The 16,047-nt window shown below is 36.5% G+C and overlaps 3 protein-coding genes across 5 annotated transcripts; 1 reads left to right on the forward strand and 2 right to left on the reverse strand.

Annotated features, from left to right (window-relative positions):
• The first annotated feature begins 302 nt into the window (after window positions 1–302).
• LOC130440320 (glutathione S-transferase Mu 3-like) lies at window positions 303–2,770 on the forward strand. Its single transcript, XM_056773381.1, has 8 exons — window positions 303–454; window positions 1,179–1,254; window positions 1,340–1,404; window positions 1,478–1,559; window positions 1,674–1,771; window positions 1,957–2,052; window positions 2,147–2,257; window positions 2,335–2,770. The coding sequence occupies exons 1-8, from the start codon at window positions 419–421 to the stop codon at window positions 2,428–2,430; spliced, it is 660 nt and encodes a 219-aa protein (XP_056629359.1). The 5' UTR covers window positions 303–418; the 3' UTR covers window positions 2,431–2,770.
• Window positions 2,771–3,408: 638 nt separating this feature from the next.
• On the reverse strand, window positions 3,409–11,837 carry eps8l3b (EPS8-like 3b). 3 transcript variants are annotated; one of them, XM_056773273.1, is made up of 20 exons: window positions 11,686–11,837; window positions 10,417–10,470; window positions 9,553–9,623; window positions 9,409–9,473; window positions 8,953–9,111; window positions 8,613–8,762; window positions 8,312–8,403; window positions 8,037–8,167; window positions 7,846–7,940; window positions 7,637–7,754; window positions 7,480–7,550; window positions 7,251–7,325; window positions 6,962–7,107; window positions 6,710–6,881; window positions 6,554–6,585; window positions 5,939–6,032; window positions 5,679–5,804; window positions 4,722–4,831; window positions 4,453–4,585; window positions 3,409–4,278 (listed from the first exon to the last, which is right to left on the reverse strand). In XM_056773273.1, exons 2-20 carry the CDS (start codon window positions 10,452–10,454, stop codon window positions 4,240–4,242), a joined length of 1,917 nt encoding a protein of 638 aa, XP_056629251.1. In that variant the 5' UTR covers window positions 10,455–10,470; window positions 11,686–11,837; the 3' UTR covers window positions 3,409–4,239. The 3 variants fall into 3 exon arrangements, with proteins under 3 accessions (XP_056629251.1, XP_056629252.1, XP_056629250.1); XM_056773274.1 differs by having other exon boundaries at window positions 4,722–4,810; window positions 5,939–6,035; XM_056773272.1 differs by having other exon boundaries at window positions 5,939–6,035; window positions 11,686–11,836.
• A 340-nt stretch (window positions 11,838–12,177) lies between these two features.
• Window positions 12,178–16,012, reverse strand: atp5pb (ATP synthase peripheral stalk-membrane subunit b). The gene is made up of 7 exons (XM_056773377.1): window positions 15,863–16,012; window positions 15,106–15,142; window positions 14,734–14,879; window positions 14,471–14,634; window positions 14,230–14,355; window positions 13,812–13,991; window positions 12,178–12,385 (listed from the first exon to the last, which is right to left on the reverse strand). The coding sequence occupies exons 1-7, from the start codon at window positions 15,888–15,890 to the stop codon at window positions 12,308–12,310; spliced, it is 759 nt and encodes a 252-aa protein (XP_056629355.1). The 5' UTR covers window positions 15,891–16,012; the 3' UTR covers window positions 12,178–12,307.
• Between the last annotated feature and the right edge of the window lie 35 nt (window positions 16,013–16,047).

Here is a 16,047-nt window from a genome sequence, read left to right on the forward strand (position 1 = left end):
CTAAATTGATATATCAATGAAAACAAAGATCACCGATGAAAGAGAAATAAATGTATGCGCAATAGGACGCAGGATAGATTAGAGAAACCCGTGTGTCTTCGACCGAACCTTGCACTGCGTAGAGCGATGAGCGTATGACATCAAGATACCGCGAGATCGGTTGAAAAACGCATCCCGACTTCCACTCGCGGTACTTTGATGCGATTAATCTGCGCAGCGCAGCACGAAGTAAAACAAACCTATTGCGTTGAGGAATTCCTCAACTGTGTCACTGATTGGTCTAGAGGAATCTGTTTGAAAGCCAATTTGGTCCAATCGCACAGAGCAGAAGTGCAGCGCATTCACGCACGCGCGGCAGCCTATTTTTAAGGACGTGCACCTCCACAGGGGTCACAGTTGTTCTCATTCTGTTTCTAAGATGACTATGAAATTGGCTTACTGGGATATACGCGGGGTATGATGCAGCATGTTTTCAATTCTTTATACTTTCTTATGAGTAATTGTAATCTTGCAAAGTTTATTTCATTGCATAACTTGTCAAACAATCATCTCTTTTATACACTCGAGATTTGGTTGTCAAAACTGTCAAATTGTAACTTTAAATAAATTGCATTTATTTATTTCGTTGGTAAATGCAAAACAGACTATGTAACGTTAACGTAAACTGTACGTTACGCTCAACGAGGTATTCAAGTTTAATAACCTTCTTGTATGGCAACACTCACTCGTTAGCTTTTCTCAACTTTATTTTTTGGCTAACGTATTCATTTTTATCATTTTTTATAGTTTATATAAAATATTTGTTTGTAAAGAGTTTTTATTAATGGTCAAACTGTGTTTCGTGTACAGTAGATTAAATCTTAAACGCGTTCGAAGTTTAAACCTATAATGTTAATTAACGTTAGCACAGTTAGAGTCGCCACGCCCACGAATGCTTTACAAAATAACGCAACTTTTGTTGATTTAAAAACGCCGACGGCCGTGTTTTTCAGTGGATAAGCATGTGGATTTTTTCTGATGAAATGTTATCCTAATATTTGCTTTGAGTAAAATTAAAGCCAAGTGGGGGGCTTATATTAGGGCGGCCCACCTCTACATGTGCAAACTTTTTGTTATCTTGATTTAACGTCCAACTGTTACTAGTAATATCTCACATAAATAATTTGACTGCTGAACAGCTTGCTCAACCAATCCGTCTGCTGTTGGAATACACTGGTTCCAAGTATGAGGAGAAATTATATTCCTGTGGTGAAGGTACATGATTTCCAGTTCTTACAGGGCAGATGTAATACAAATCTTCCTTTAATATATTATTGATCCAGTCTGATTCATCTTGCAGGTCCCAACTATGATAAAAGCTGTTGGATTGATGAGAAGAACAAAATCGGAATGGATTTTCCCAATGTAAGTTTGCAGGTTAGCCACAGTTTTGAGTCATTTATTGTGCAAGCAGCTAACAATAAACTTTCTTTACTAGTTGCCATACCTAGTCGATGGAGACAAGAAGATAGTCCAGAGCAATGCCATCATGAGATACATTGCCCGCAAACACAACCTGTGTGAGTTTTTTGGAACTTAAACTGGTGTTTTTTTCCGTCGGGGAAACCTCTGCATGCGTTTCGTGTGCTTTGATAAGAGAGAAATGTGTTAGAGTGTTTCTACTGTATTTCTAGGTGGAGAAACTGAAGAGGAGAAGGTGAGGGTTGACATCTTGGAAAATCAGGCAATGGATTTCCGCAATGATTTTGTTCAGCTCTGCTATGGAGACTTTGTGAGTGCCTTAAATTGACCTATTACTCAATTGTACGATATGTAAGCATGATTACGATGTTGAAGAATTTGCATCGTTTTGGAAAAGTGTATGCTAAATGATGTTATGTAATGTAAATTGATACACTTCTTTTTAAGTGCTAAGACGACATGAGTTATTCATAACTGCTTTGAATTTTATTGCAGGACAAAAACAAAACATGTTACGCAAAGGCACTGCCAGGAAAGCTAAAGCAGATGTCTGACTTCCTTGGTCGCAGGGATTGGTTTGCTGGAGACAAGGTGAGACATTTTTGGGAGCAAAACTATAATATGTGCCAGTGGCAGAATATCCTATAAAACTATTAGTTTTTGACATTGTCTTCTCGTTTTGTAGATTACATTTGTGGACTTTGTTATGTACGAGTTGTTGGACCAGCATCGTATGTTTGACCAGGAAACCTTGGATGACTTTAAAAACCTAAGACGTTTTCTGGATCGCTTTGAGGTTTGTCAGATTATTTAGATTCATTATAATTATTTAGGATGTAACTGATTTAGTCGTGATTTTTTTTTTTACCCCAGAGTCTTGAGAAGATTGTCTCATACATGAAGTCGAGCAAATTCATGAAAACACCTGTTAACAACAAGATGGCTAAATGGGGAAACAAGAAGGAGTGACAAGTTTGTTGCCTAAAGCACTGTTTGGTCAATGCGTTTAGATGCCACACACTGTTGTTATTTGTTGGTACTGGTTTTTTAAAACGCAAGTAACCATTTTATGTTTATGTTCCAAAATTTCTGTCGACCTTATAAGCATAGGCACTGTTTATAAAAAAACATTTCAGAATAATCAAGAATTTTCAGTTGTTGCCAATACAGTAACAAAGTGCAGTTGCAAAGCATCAGTGATAGAAGCACTTTAATTTTTATAATAAAGATTTCACTATTGGATAATCCATATTACAACTGTAAAAAAGCAAAACCTTATTTTGACCAAATAAAGCAGAAAACAGTGTTACCTGGAATTGATTTATTTTTTTGGACTATATACCATATACTTATATACATTTTTCAAGATGGGCTGACATATTTTGCATTCAAAGGGGAAACATAAACCAGGCGTTTAACGCCTTTCAGCGAAATTCGCCGTTTTGGATCCAAAACGGGTCAGTATTGTGATTCGTGTTAGATCCGATGAGTTTTTGAGGATGGGGGGTTCTGTGAGTCTTTGGACGGGGTTGCGGTGTGCCAGTCTGCACATTTGATCAGTTAGTGTGTTTCTATCTGAACCTTTCTAAAAGTCTGCAAGTGTATAATGTCTAGTTAAAATAAATCTGTTCAGATATTAAAGGTCCAGTAGTGTATATAGCCATAACTTCAACACAACCGTCACTAAGCAACAGGTAAAGGTTTGTTTACCTTTTCATAAACTGTTTTTATTGTCCATTCCAGGTCATATCATTTAATCAGTTGGATTGTTTTGATTAAGTAATAATAACAAAAAAAAACGATCAGTAACACAATAAAAACACGATTCATGAAAATGAATTAAAACAGAGTTATGTGGTTTTGCAAATTAACTCTTCATGTGGTTGTCTATCCTAGACACTTTTAGTAGACCATGGACTATTCTGTACACTGAATAATATGAAATACTAGTTGTTATAATTATTTTAATAGTTATACGCTATATATAAACTATGACTATATATATATCTCGCATCATTGTCACCTTTTTTCACCCCAATGAGTTTGCATCATATAACTTTACATTTACATTTACATTTACTTTTAGTCATTTGGCAGACGCTTTTATCCAAAGCGACTTACAGTGCACTTATTACAGGGACAATCCCCCTGGAGCAACATGGAGTAAAGTGTCTTGCTCAAGGACACACTGGTGGTGGCTGCTGGGATCGAACCAGCAACCTTTGATTTACCAGTTCAGTGATTTAACCCACTAGACCACCATCTCCTTTAGAACAATAGATATAAATCAATCAACAGAGCTGAGTTTTTATTATTGAAGATTTCAAAATATGCAAAATATGACAGCAGTTATAAGCTTTAGATAAACACAACATGTGATGCACATTTAGTTAATTTCTGTAAATTGGAATTGCAGGTCCTGAAATTACATTGACAATCACCCCGAAATAACCTGTGGTATGTATCAGGTCCCAGAACATCTTTATCTGTCAATTAATGAGCTCCTATGTTGGGCCTGGGTTTTCAAACATTTGGTGACCATCACCCCATAACATTAAGAAAAATATGTATACCAATAAATAAAAGTAATGTCTTAAACGTATGCTATAAATCTACATGCATCTAAAAAGAGAAGTTATGTTCAACATTTTTTTCCTGTTTAAAAGTAGCTTGCAGGCATATGCCATGTTGCCAATGAAAGAAAGTGCTGACATGTAAATAATCCTTGGTCATACAGATCCAGACATGTTGGGATTCTTTTCATCTCGCCTTAAATTTTCAACGAGGGCCATATGGGTATTCCGCCTCACTAGCAAGCTGCAAAGACAATGAAGATCACATACATTTGTAAGCTGTTGTCTATACATGACTGGCAGTTGTGAAAACATTTAAGATGTTCAAGGCTCTGCGAGGACTCCACAATTAAATTGCATTTGTGAGTTTATATAGAAAAACATTGACATAATCATAAAAGGGAAATGCATAACTTACCGCAATAGAAGATCTCACACTTTGCAGCTGGAAGAAGACCCGACTTCCTTCCTCCGGACAGATCGCTCTTATATCATATTGCTTCATGCCCAGCAGCATAGCTCCATCAAACACGCCAAGACTCTGCACTGTCCTATGCACATAAAAGTTATAAATCACATTAACAATGTACTTATATTCTTTAATATTTGTTCACAGCAGTTATAATGCATATAGGATAGTAGGTAATGACACAAGAATGAAATTAAAGAGACAGCAGTAGTCCATACCCTTTAGAGAAGCCTTTGTATTGTAACCAGGCTCTGACTTCCTCAGGTCTGGATTTCATGTCCAGTGGTGGAGGTCCTCTCATATTTTGCTGAGAATATATAGGTGCAGCCTTTTAAAATAGTTAAAAACAAGTTAAATATTTAGATAAATATAAACATGTAATGGCGTTTTGCCTCATCACTATTTAGCAAAGTCATTGTATTTCAAGAGATTTAGCAACAAAAAAATTCTGGGTAAAGGCATTTCCAAGAATCTTTTCGAAACACATTAAAGTTCATAATATATTGCTGAATCACTTTACAAAGACTGTGACTAGTACTGAATTGTGGAGTAAGTCTGTTAACAGTTTATCACGTGTTCAGGGGCCTCATTTATAAAATGTTGCATAGAAACTGTCCTAATTTTGATTTTAAGAATGAATTTTAAGTGCGTACGTGTCATTCATTAAAAGAACATATCCAGAAAAAAACATGTAGGCCTATCTTTCAGATGTGAAATCTATAAATCGCAAATTATCTTGAAATTTTGCACAACTGAACAGTTTCAGATCTCCGCCCTTTTAACTATGTTTAGTTAATATCATTGATATATAAAGAGCACATATCAACGTCCAAATCCTTTTCGAGCGGCAAGAATGGCTTCTATTTCCAAAAACCTGCAGCATTCAGATAAGCAAAAGTTAGTATGTCTGCATGTCAAAGTTCACATGGATTTTTGCATACGCACACTACGATCAAACTACTACGTACACTTTATAAATGAAGCTCCAGATTTTTACCCAGACTTTAAAACAAGAAGCTGGGTGCCAAATGAACTTGCGACTTTTTGTTTTTCTATTCTAGTAACCATAACAGCATTATCAGACTATGCTTGACAGATTTACTGGAAAGGTTATTTTACAAAATCTTGGACTCTCTTAGGAATTATTTTTTGCATATAGCAAAGATATGCCTCACCCCACCCCTTCCATGGTTTGCTGTTGGCGCATCTCTGTCAGCAGGCTCTAGAACATTGTTAGGGACATGACCCTCCTCGCCACGGCTTTTCTTCACTTTCCACCATTGCCCGGACTTGTCGATTACCTGTTTAAGCATGCATTAGTTGCAACATAAAACACACATAGCCTACATCTTCCCAGAATAAATGTAAGGAACACAATTCCTTTCTGTGGGGTGTGGTGACCTCTGTATGTAAAGGTTAAAGATCATGAGATTACCTCTACCATTTCACCCTTCACCAGATTCAGTTCCCGACTGTTTCTGGCCATAAAGTCATAATTCACCCTCATATACAGAGGCGGCTCTGCTGACCTGCTGATAACCAAGAAAAAATCCTCACGTTATTCAGCTTTGTTTGATTAGGTTATACATTTAAAATACATCTTATATAAAAAATATAAAGAAGCTCAAACCACAATATAGAATTATTTATATATACATATGAAGTGTTTGGTTTCAAAATGAGATAACTCTGATTTTTTTAAAAAAATCATGCTTTTATTGTACATTCCAATTCATATCAATCAATCTGCAGTTGGTTTGTTTTGATTTAAGCCACAACGACTCAAAAGATTAAGCTAACTAACACAATAAAACACTATAAGAACATGACAACATATTAAAAAACGTAATTTAAGTCATCTCGTTTTTGAAGCAAACTTCATATATTACTGCTGTTTGTTCCACTCAATTTTTTAAGCCAACAATAGTTTTAAAACAGGTTTATTTAACTTCGTTTCTGGTTGTTAAGGACATATTATTGTGCTTGATGTCACAGTCATGGAGGCTACACATTTTTTTATCACTGTTTTAGAATAGTTCATGTGGCTCACCGAATGGGTGGGGCACTCCAAGGTATGTCATCCTGCAATACAGATTATAAAGCAATTCTTACTCATTCTATTTTATTGTACCTTGCGATATGATGTGTGAAATTCTTTGGGAACATCATTATTCTTGCCTAATTGATGTTTGCCTGATGATTTTACCTGTTCAGGTGGCCTCTGTGAGACATTTCTGGGTGGAAACTGTTCACCGTTCTGTTGTGATAGCTGACTTCTAGGTGGGGGTGTCAGAGACTGGGTGGGTGGAGGAGTCTGCCAGCCATCATAAAATACAGGATAATATGGAGGAATCTGATCCCCATTTGGCCACTTGGATCTGAGTGCAAAAGAAAAATTACATGAGCTTGGCTTCAGTTATTTGTTTGTTTATTTGTTATTTGCGAATAAAAGTCAGACCTAGGGATGCTCCAAGAGTCTCCTAAACTTGCCCACAGTCTGTCCTCCTCTGATGTGACGACAACTCCCAAGAGCAGCAGAGCTTTTTCTGTCAGCATTGGACTCAGCACTGTGGTGGGAATGTTGGGGGGATATTGATTGACCACCTGAAGAAACCAGGGAACAAAAACAACTGAGAAAACATCTAGAATATTTAAGAAAAACTGCCAACCAAAAAAGTGATCTTTATGTAAGTAAAGTAATTACAAAATAACCCTTCAGTGAACATTTTGGATGAACAGATACTTACAAAACCAAGAGAAGAGAAAATACTGTGAACAAAGTCAGAAGCAGGAGGATTCTGTAGGTAACCGTCTAGCTTCCCCTGTTAAGAGTAGATAACAGAAATCTATTTCATTAGAACACTGACAAAAAGAAGATCCAATGAACTCAAACTTTAGAAACATGTTTTATTTCAAATTTTTCTAAAGGTATCAGTCTAAACTGGTTGGCCATAAGATTTTTTTGCTATTACTTACCAGAAGATTGAACCCGTACTTTATTTTCTGTAGAAATGATACATATTCATCCACAGGGGGAACGTTTACAGCTAGAATTGATAACCACAATAATCATTTTAATTTGAATGAAGGAAACTGATGTCAAAATCCAACAAAATCTTCGGACAAACGTTACCTTTTGTTTTAGATTTTTTTTCTTTCTTTTTTTTCTTGCTTACATCTTTTTTCGGCAAAGCCACTTCACATTTATTTATGAAGATCTCAATGTCTGCAGCGACATGGTTAAAGATTTCCTGTAGAGAGCGTTGGTGCAATGTGTCAATAAATGAAAGGATGCGTGGTGAGCTAAGATAGCATTAGACTTGACAACAAAAATGAACTGACCGCATTTCTTTCCATGTCGTATGGAGGTGGAGTCGGCTCCCGCTCGTGCCGCTCATCTCTGGGAGTGAGAGCAATGGGTGATGGCTCTCTATCATCTGGAAACATCCATTTAAAAGTTAAATTAACAACATTTCATTTACACAAGGTGTGTTTGATTTGTTTATAGCGAAATATAATCCCAAAATCATCACCGTAGTCTTGATAGTGGTTGAACTGTGGAGGGGGGTATTCTGGGGGAGGGGGTGTGGATGGCTGTGGTGAGATAGTTGGTCTTTTGAAGCTTCCTGGAAAACCCCGCCCAAGGATGTTCTCTAGGTTACTCCTGAGAAATAAAAAATGTTTCAATGTAAAGAAGCTCACTTCTTAGCAAAGGTCAATTTAGGGTCGGACCCTAAACTTTTGAACAGACTCGTGATTTACTGCTAAAGTCTGTTTGAATTTGCTTGAAGGTATTGTATCAGCTGACCTGATGTCCAATTGTGGCTCCTTAAGAGGAGGACTGATGTCCCCTCCACCTTGCGGAATTGCTCTATTCAGATCATTTAATACATCCTGAGCCTAGTAAAACAAAAATGCAAAAATGTAGTCCCTAAAATACTGATAGAATGGAATTCAACTCCCACAGCCGTGTAGAATCTAAAGCTGTCGGTTCTAACGACAAATCGCAAGACTATGAGATAAGCCCCATTTATAACCTTTGAACTGACAGATCTACTCATGGATAAATGATGTAGGGACTACAGTATACAACAGAGCATGTTCCTCACCCCACTCTCCTCACACTGGAACAGAAAGGCCTGTGGGGATCTCTGGCTGTAATCCTGAACCACGATAATGAGAAGGGAGTCATACACACAGCTGTCCAGAACAGAGATTGCCTTCTTGATGCTATTCAGATTAATCGACTCCAAAACCTCCTACAATTCCAGGAAGCAGAATAAGATAGGACTTACAGTAAGAATGTGCATTTATCTTATTCCTGTATTTATCAGGTCCTTCAGAATTGACAGTATATACATTTTTATAATGTTTCTATATTTCAAAATATACAATATAAATTGAATGTTAGGTTTAGACTAAAAAGCATGTAAGTGGCAGAAAACTCACCTTGGTCTCTATGTCACACAGCTGCAGGTTGTTACCCTGGAGTCCCATGATCATGTCCTGACCCCACACTTTACCTTTACTGTCAAGACTCTTCAGTCGGGTCACACAGTCCTCAATATTGCTCACCTCTCTGCCATCAAACTCACAGGTGAACAGGTGCTGAAGTATGAGAAAGTTATAACAGCGTTACTATGGCAACAACTTTTTAAATTGGGTTGTGTGAAAAATGTAAAAGTCTACTTGGTGGACAGAACAAAGAAGAGTGTTTGTTTTAGTGCGTTAGAGATAATGAATTACACACACTTACTATTTGCCTTACGTATAATCACAAATTACAACACTTCGATTCGTTGTCGATTTTAACTTTTACACAATTTTATGAAAGAGATGTTGTACACCATCCTTAAGTTAATAATTCATGAAACCTCACAAGCGTATAACCAGATTTTCTATTACCTCCAATCTGTACTGGAAGTCGTCTTGTTGTCTGCTCATTGATTCTGCATACTCCTTCCTTTGCACTAAATCATGTTATTCGGGTTAACTTTATGATATAAACTGCCTCTTGTATTTTATAGCTGTAAGAAGTTTTGTACATACTGTAGATGGATTTCGCACTGGGACGAGACATGCCAGACGTCTGAGAGACTGGCTCAGAGGAGAAGCCTCTACTGTATAATACAAACACACACAACAATACATATCTGCAACTATACAAATGTGAATGAATAAATGGAAATGTTAATGTTTTACTGGAACACACAGTAACAGCTGGTGCAGGTTATTCAAGGCAAGAGGGCACTGTTTATACATTAGCTAATGTGGGACATAACAAGATTATTATGTTGAATGATCCGCTTATACTGTATCTAACCTAAACTCAGCTATATTCAATAGAAGACTCAACTCAACTCACCTTTTTATTTATATAGCGCTTTTTACAATTTTCATTGTTACAAAGCAGCTGTACATGAGACCCATTGAATACAAGTATGAATTCGAAAGAAGATTAACATAAAACCCTATGGAAATGTAATTGCATTTTAAGGTGTTCTTTCTATAACAACTGATATGTTACAAAAATGTTTACAATATGAGGGCGAGGTGACAACATATTTTATGGTTAGAAAAAACATGTCCCCAAGAAGGCTAAAATGCCTTTGAAAATGATGGCCAGGGGCCAAAAAGTTCAAACGTTTCTGAATCTTGACTTGACTCTGTAATATACAAAGAGCTTATTTCCAATATGAGATAAAGCAGGTTTTCATTTTTGTATTATTGTGAATTCCAATCAATATCAATCAAACTGCAGTCGGTTTGTTTTGATTTAAGCCATAATAACTTCAAAATACAGCTTTCTAACACAATAAAACACACAAGTTATCTCGTTTTGGAAACAAACTCTTCATACCTACAATACAAATATGCACAGTGCTTTCAGGGGTCAGAGAGTGAGAAGTGTACCTTAGTGGAAAAACTGGGAAAGAATTTCCTCCATACATGATGTCACACAGACACCTGTAATAATAAATGTCAGAGAAGCATGTCTAAATATATAGTTGAGCAAAACTGTCAGGAAAATGAATGAGCAAGAACTTTAGAGTTCATTTGAGGTCTTTAAGTTTTTGACACTTACAAAAAAACTGTCTGTTAAGTTGTCAAGTTTGTGAAGACGGCATGTGTATTACATCCTCAAAAATTAAAAAACTAAATACAAACTGCTGACAAGAAATTTGTATCAATATTAAGAGTACTATATACATTTCAGTAACTGATTATTAATTAGATAATATGACCAGACTTGTTCAGAAGCTCGATATATTATTATAATTTTACTTTTTATTCAACAAGTGCATCATAGAGAATACGTAAAAAATGAGCTATACATTAAACATATAGGCTACAGTGAATTCTATAAATCCTATAAAATGTTGATTTGCTTTCATTACTTGTAACAGTATTTTAAAGCAGCTTTTAGAGCAGTTTGTCCGTTTAGGGCTACTGTAGAAACAACATGGCAAATTCCATGCAGGGTTACCGATAGAAATAGCTCATTCTAAAGTAATAAATACATAACACTTCATTATGTAAGGTCTTTATACACCTCTGAACACAGAAGTGTATATGATATTGCATTTCTGTTAATAGATCTTAGATGTTATATTGGACATTTAAAGTGACCCATCAGTTAACCGTGAATGAGGCATGAAACAATCACATGACAATAACAGTGTTTAGGAAAAAAGAGGAAGTAACAGGACAAAATTCAGAAAGGCAGAGTTGGCAAAATCTTTTAACACATCACTTAGCAGCTTTGGCTCATCTATGCTTTGGGGCCACACAGCCTAAAGGAGGTAAAAAGTGTTATCACATGTGGGAGACCACGGAGTAAAAACAACAGACTATAACACTACAGAAACAGTCTGTGTATGTCAGCTATATTTTTGTTATTACAACAAGAAAACTGGAAGTAGATGTGTTAAACCAAGGCGTCAAAGACAGCGCTGCTTTTTACAGGACACTAAACATCACCAAAGCTCAAAATTAACAAAGCCACACGTACAGAATATTTTGTATAGATTTCGGGTGATTTTAAAGAATACGTTTTGTTGTTTATTCTGTGGGCACACCTTTACGAATAAGTAACTAAACAAACATTTTTGATATTAAAGTTATATCATCAAAACACAAGATTCACAGAAGTAAAGAAGGAATCTGACAGCAATACATTACCTTAAAGAAAATCCAAACAAGAATCAATCTCAAAACTTCATTCCTCAAGAGTATTCCAGCATTTAGACGCGTGTAGACTATATGAGGTCTTAAAATGGACTACTTGAAAGCAAATATTCTGGACTTCCTTCATGGAAAAGCCAAGGTCAAAGTCTAGCACAATGAGGTAATTTCTGACGCAGGGTAAAAACAGGGAATATTCTCTAAATTTATGGGTCCAAAGGTTTAACAGGCTTGGTTTTACATTGTTAAACAACACCTCTTAAACTATTATTGCTGAATACAACAAAACTGAGTCGTTGTGTAATTTACTAGGAGGCTAACATGTATTGGTAATCACTATTTACAACCATATTACGTATGACGAACCATTAGTATCCATGACAGTGACAAAACAAAAGTTCACAGTTAAATATCAATGCTAAAAATATAAGCATCAAATTAGAACGTATGATATAAGAATGTGTATCATGAAATAAAAGGACACTGCAGTTTAGTGAATAACCAAATCTTTTAATTAATACGGGTATGTACACATTTGACGACACTGCCAGACTTTCAGACAGAAAGGATTTATTTAGAAGGAAAAACAGAAGGCTTCAGTGTGGACATTGATAGAGACCTATGCAGTCGCTCTAGCCTGAGTGTTCTTGGCCAGGACTTTAAGATCTGAGATGCACTTGGCAATGCTTTCCTTCTCCTGAAAGACAGAGAGAAATATTGTTTAGAGAAAGTACACTTGTGCTCAAAAGTTTACACACCCCTTGCAGAATCTGGAAAAAGCTGAAACTTTTGGAAAAATAAGAGGATTTTTTAAAATTAAGGGTTAAATTAGTCCTGCCCTGAGCAAGTTATTAGACTAAAGACATGTTAGCTAAGTTCACAATAAAGAATAATTAAAGAATTTAAAAAAATAGCCCAGGCCAAAAGTTTACACACCCCTGTTTCTTAATACTGATGATTAGAGTTAGGTAATGATGTTAACTAAACAATCAATGACAGTTTTTATATTTAGTCATAGTTAGTCATTAGACTGTCCACTGATCTACCAAACAATCACCCAGGTCCTCCACAGTCTTTCCTTTATCAGCATTTCTGGATATTTGACTCATGTCGAGCAGTAACTGTATGTTGTTGAGATTCCTCTTTTTACATTGAGGACAATCAAGAGACTCATACACAACTATTACAATAGATAGAAACATTCAGTGGTGCCCACAAAGTCAACACGATTTGTTTAAAGTCAAATGTGTGTAAACCTATGAAAATGTTTTTGTGTAAAAAATATATATTTAATTTCCTGAAAAACATTTATGTATTTTTAAATCTTCTGAAGTAAATTAGAAATGAAAAAATAAGATGGATAAATTAAACAATAACAATTTTCAGTGGTCAACACCCACCTGAGTTTAAACAAATCGTCCTGACTTTGTGGGAAGCACTGAATGTCGTGTAATTGTAATATTTGTGTTAGTCTCTTGATTGTCCTCAATGTAAAAAAAGGAATCTCAACTATATATTTTATTTAAACATAAAAACTCATAGATTGTTTAGGTAACATCATACAGCATTAAGAAACAGTGGCGTGTAAACATTTGCCCTGGGGCTGGGCAATAAAAAAAATTCTGTTATTATTCTTTAGTGTGAACTTTATGTTAACATTTCTTTAGTGAAATAACTTGCTCAGGCAGGACTAAACCTTCATTTTCAAAAATCCTCTTTTTTTTCTCCAAACTGTATTTTCTGTCAGGCTAATCATGCAAACAAATAGATGTTTTTTTCTAGTGTTTTTTAGCATTTAAAAAATATGATGGTCTAAATAGCAAAACAACACCATTTAAAACTGCTACACATGTTTGAAGCATGGGGCTAAAATTGGTTCTTCAGGAAATTTGACTTTTACATAAAGTCACATGTAACACAGTGTTGAATACAACATCCCCATCTAGAGGCCAAACAAGGAATTGCTGTTTCAGAGCCAGCTTAAAATAAGAAAACAAAAGTAACAGCACAGTATGTGTGCAGAGAATTCTAATAGTAAGAGTTTGCTTACATTTTTAACATGTTATTTAGTTTAACGCATTGCGTTATTTAAAGCTCCTCTATGACCAACATGAACCCTGTACCTGCTGTGAGGTGATGCTTTTGATAACATTCTGTTCAACCCAGTTGACCAGGTGCTCCTGCTCCATTTGGCGGTTCAGGTTCTGAAGCGCCACCTGATAGTCCAGCCTCTTCTTCACCTCATTGGTCACCATGTGCAGTCGCTCCCTGTAATTTGTCTCTAGCAGCACAGCCACATTGTTCTGAAAGAATAAAAGATGTGTTTTACAAAACCAGACTCAAGCAGATTATAAAACCTAGTTTTACCAAAGCTGACCACCATAAAGTATAAGGAATCCTGTAGCTCACAATGCAATGTCTTAAACAAGATTTAAAAAAACAAGCTTTTTTCCAAGATAACACAAACATGCAAAGCAGTGAGTTCATACTACAAGGTTTGCACTCAGGGTCATGGGCTTCGAGTATTCGAATCTTGCTCACCCTCTTGGCATCAAACAGCATCTGTCTTGCCTCTACTCTCCACTGTTCCTTCTTCTCATCCTCAACAGCCTGGGCCAGGTGGGCCACAGCCAGATCCTTCACTTCCTGGACCTTTGCCACTTTATCCTGCAGAGAAAGAGAACAAGATATCAGCACAAACAACCAGTCACTGTTTAAATCATGCACAGTATCAAACAGGTTAAGTAGACAATATCTCAGCCTGCACTGGGTGACCACAAACCTCATTGAGTTTGTCTGCAAATTCAGCTACAGTGGGTCCAAACTTCTTGACTCCATAAATGACGACTGCACCGATAGATGCGGCAGCAAAGGTCTCGTGATTGATCACATAGATTTCCTTTGAGAGCATGTACAGGAGCAGTCCGGTGCCCAGCATGTATGGACCTACAATCACAGAAGAACATCACAATAAAAACAGGCCTGCAACACAGACATGTGTCATTACAGTACCAAGAAGAATCACAATGGAGGCTTCAAGCTCACCTGTGACACCGATCTTAGGGTACAACAATGTGAAAAGTTCCTCTGGGAATATTCCATGGCGGACCTTGCCTCCCTTCTCAGGCAGAGGGGGTACCGGTGCCAAGCTCTGGGACGACTGATGAAAAGAACGGGAGGCCTGGACCAGGCTGAGGAGGAAAAAGCCATTAGCAAAATAAGTGCAGGGTAAAGACATTCACAACAGGAACTATAAAATCCACAACTACAATATATTTGAGATCTATTAGTTGTAAACGCTAATATGTATTGTTGCAATTATCTTTAGATATACTTCTTGGTGTAAACCCGCCTTTAGATTTAGATTTACATGTCATTTGACACATGGAAGGAATACTGAAATAAGATCTTACATACCAAGCACCAAAGGAGCCGTTGTTTTTCAAGGTATGACCTGCAAACACCAAACAAAACATGTTAAAGTAAAATTCAATCAAAAGGAGAAATAATACACTCAAATAGCGCATTGTGCTATTTATCATAAAATAGAGCAATGATCATAAATTGATTCTGATTCCAACATTAAAGATAAGTTGTACTTACACAATAAAATTAAATGTTATTGTATTTTAATGACAATTCATTCTTTCTTTCTTTCTTTCTTTAGTGCAAGTCCAACATTAAATGCACGTCCTTGCACACATGACAGCGCTACAAGCTGTCAACGTCATCAGCTTCGTTATTAACGATGCAAACGATGAATTAAACATAATATAAAGTAAAAATATATAATTAAAGTTACCTTATAGGCGAAGGTGTATTATGCATCTAAAAGCCTACAGTCGATACAGTTTGATTAGCTTTAAGCTAACAGCTAAACAACTCAACACAAGGACATACAGCACTTATCGAATGCACAACACATTGACTACTCAAATACAAGAATCTGAAATTAAAACCTGTAATACACTCAATTTAATACATAAATATTATGCTAAACTGTAAATTATAAAGCAGAAACACGTTTCAAGGCTAAAGTTTGAGTTGATTCGTGTGCGGCCATTTACACCGAGGCCTCATTTTACCCTTCAACTTCACTCATCAAACAGTCCACCTTATACACACAATCAACTAAAAACGCTACATTACCTACATAACTGAGTTTAAAACTCACCTGAAAGCAACACCAATCTGGACAACATGTTTAAACGGGTGTGAATGTCAGGATCCCTGGTAGAACGTCTAACGCCGGGCTCTCTGTGCCCTTCTACACCAAGGATGAGAAACTCTCGCCAGTAGCATCGCGAGATTAGTAAAAACCATTTGGTCAAATCTCACATCCGGGGATTTTTACCCTCG

This window comes from Triplophysa dalaica, chromosome 18 (assembly GCF_015846415.1).
Source record: "Triplophysa dalaica isolate WHDGS20190420 chromosome 18, ASM1584641v1, whole genome shotgun sequence".
Taxonomy (NCBI): Eukaryota; Metazoa; Chordata; class Actinopteri; order Cypriniformes; family Nemacheilidae; genus Triplophysa; species Triplophysa dalaica.

Coding starts and splice junctions, on each gene's coding strand:
- LOC130440320 (XM_056773381.1), top strand. CDS start 419: ATGACTATGAAATTGGCTTACTGGGATATACGCGGG. Junction 455..1,178: donor CTTACTGGGATATACGCGGG/GTATGATGCAGC, acceptor ACTGCTGAACAG/CTTGCTCAACCAATCCGTCT. Junction 1,560..1,673: donor TGCCCGCAAACACAACCTGT/GTGAGTTTTTTG, acceptor CTGTATTTCTAG/GTGGAGAAACTGAAGAGGAG.
- eps8l3b (XM_056773272.1), bottom strand. CDS start 10,454: ATGTATGGAGGAAATTCTTTCCCAGTTTTTCCACTAAG. Junction 5,805..5,938: donor TGAAGGGTGAAATGGTAGAG/GTAATCTCATGA, acceptor ATGCTTAAACAG/GTAATCGACAAGTCCGGGCA. Junction 4,586..4,721: donor TACAAAGGCTTCTCTAAAGG/GTATGGACTACT, acceptor TTATGTGCATAG/GACAGTGCAGAGTCTTGGCG.
- atp5pb (XM_056773377.1), bottom strand. CDS start 15,890: ATGTTGTCCAGATTGGTGTTGCTTTCAG. Junction 15,143..15,862: donor CAGATTGGTGTTGCTTTCAG/GTGAGTTTTAAA, acceptor TGGTGTTTGCAG/GTCATACCTTGAAAAACAAC. Junction 14,635..14,733: donor CCCTAAGATCGGTGTCACAG/GTGAGCTTGAAG, acceptor CTGTGATTGTAG/GTCCATACATGCTGGGCACC.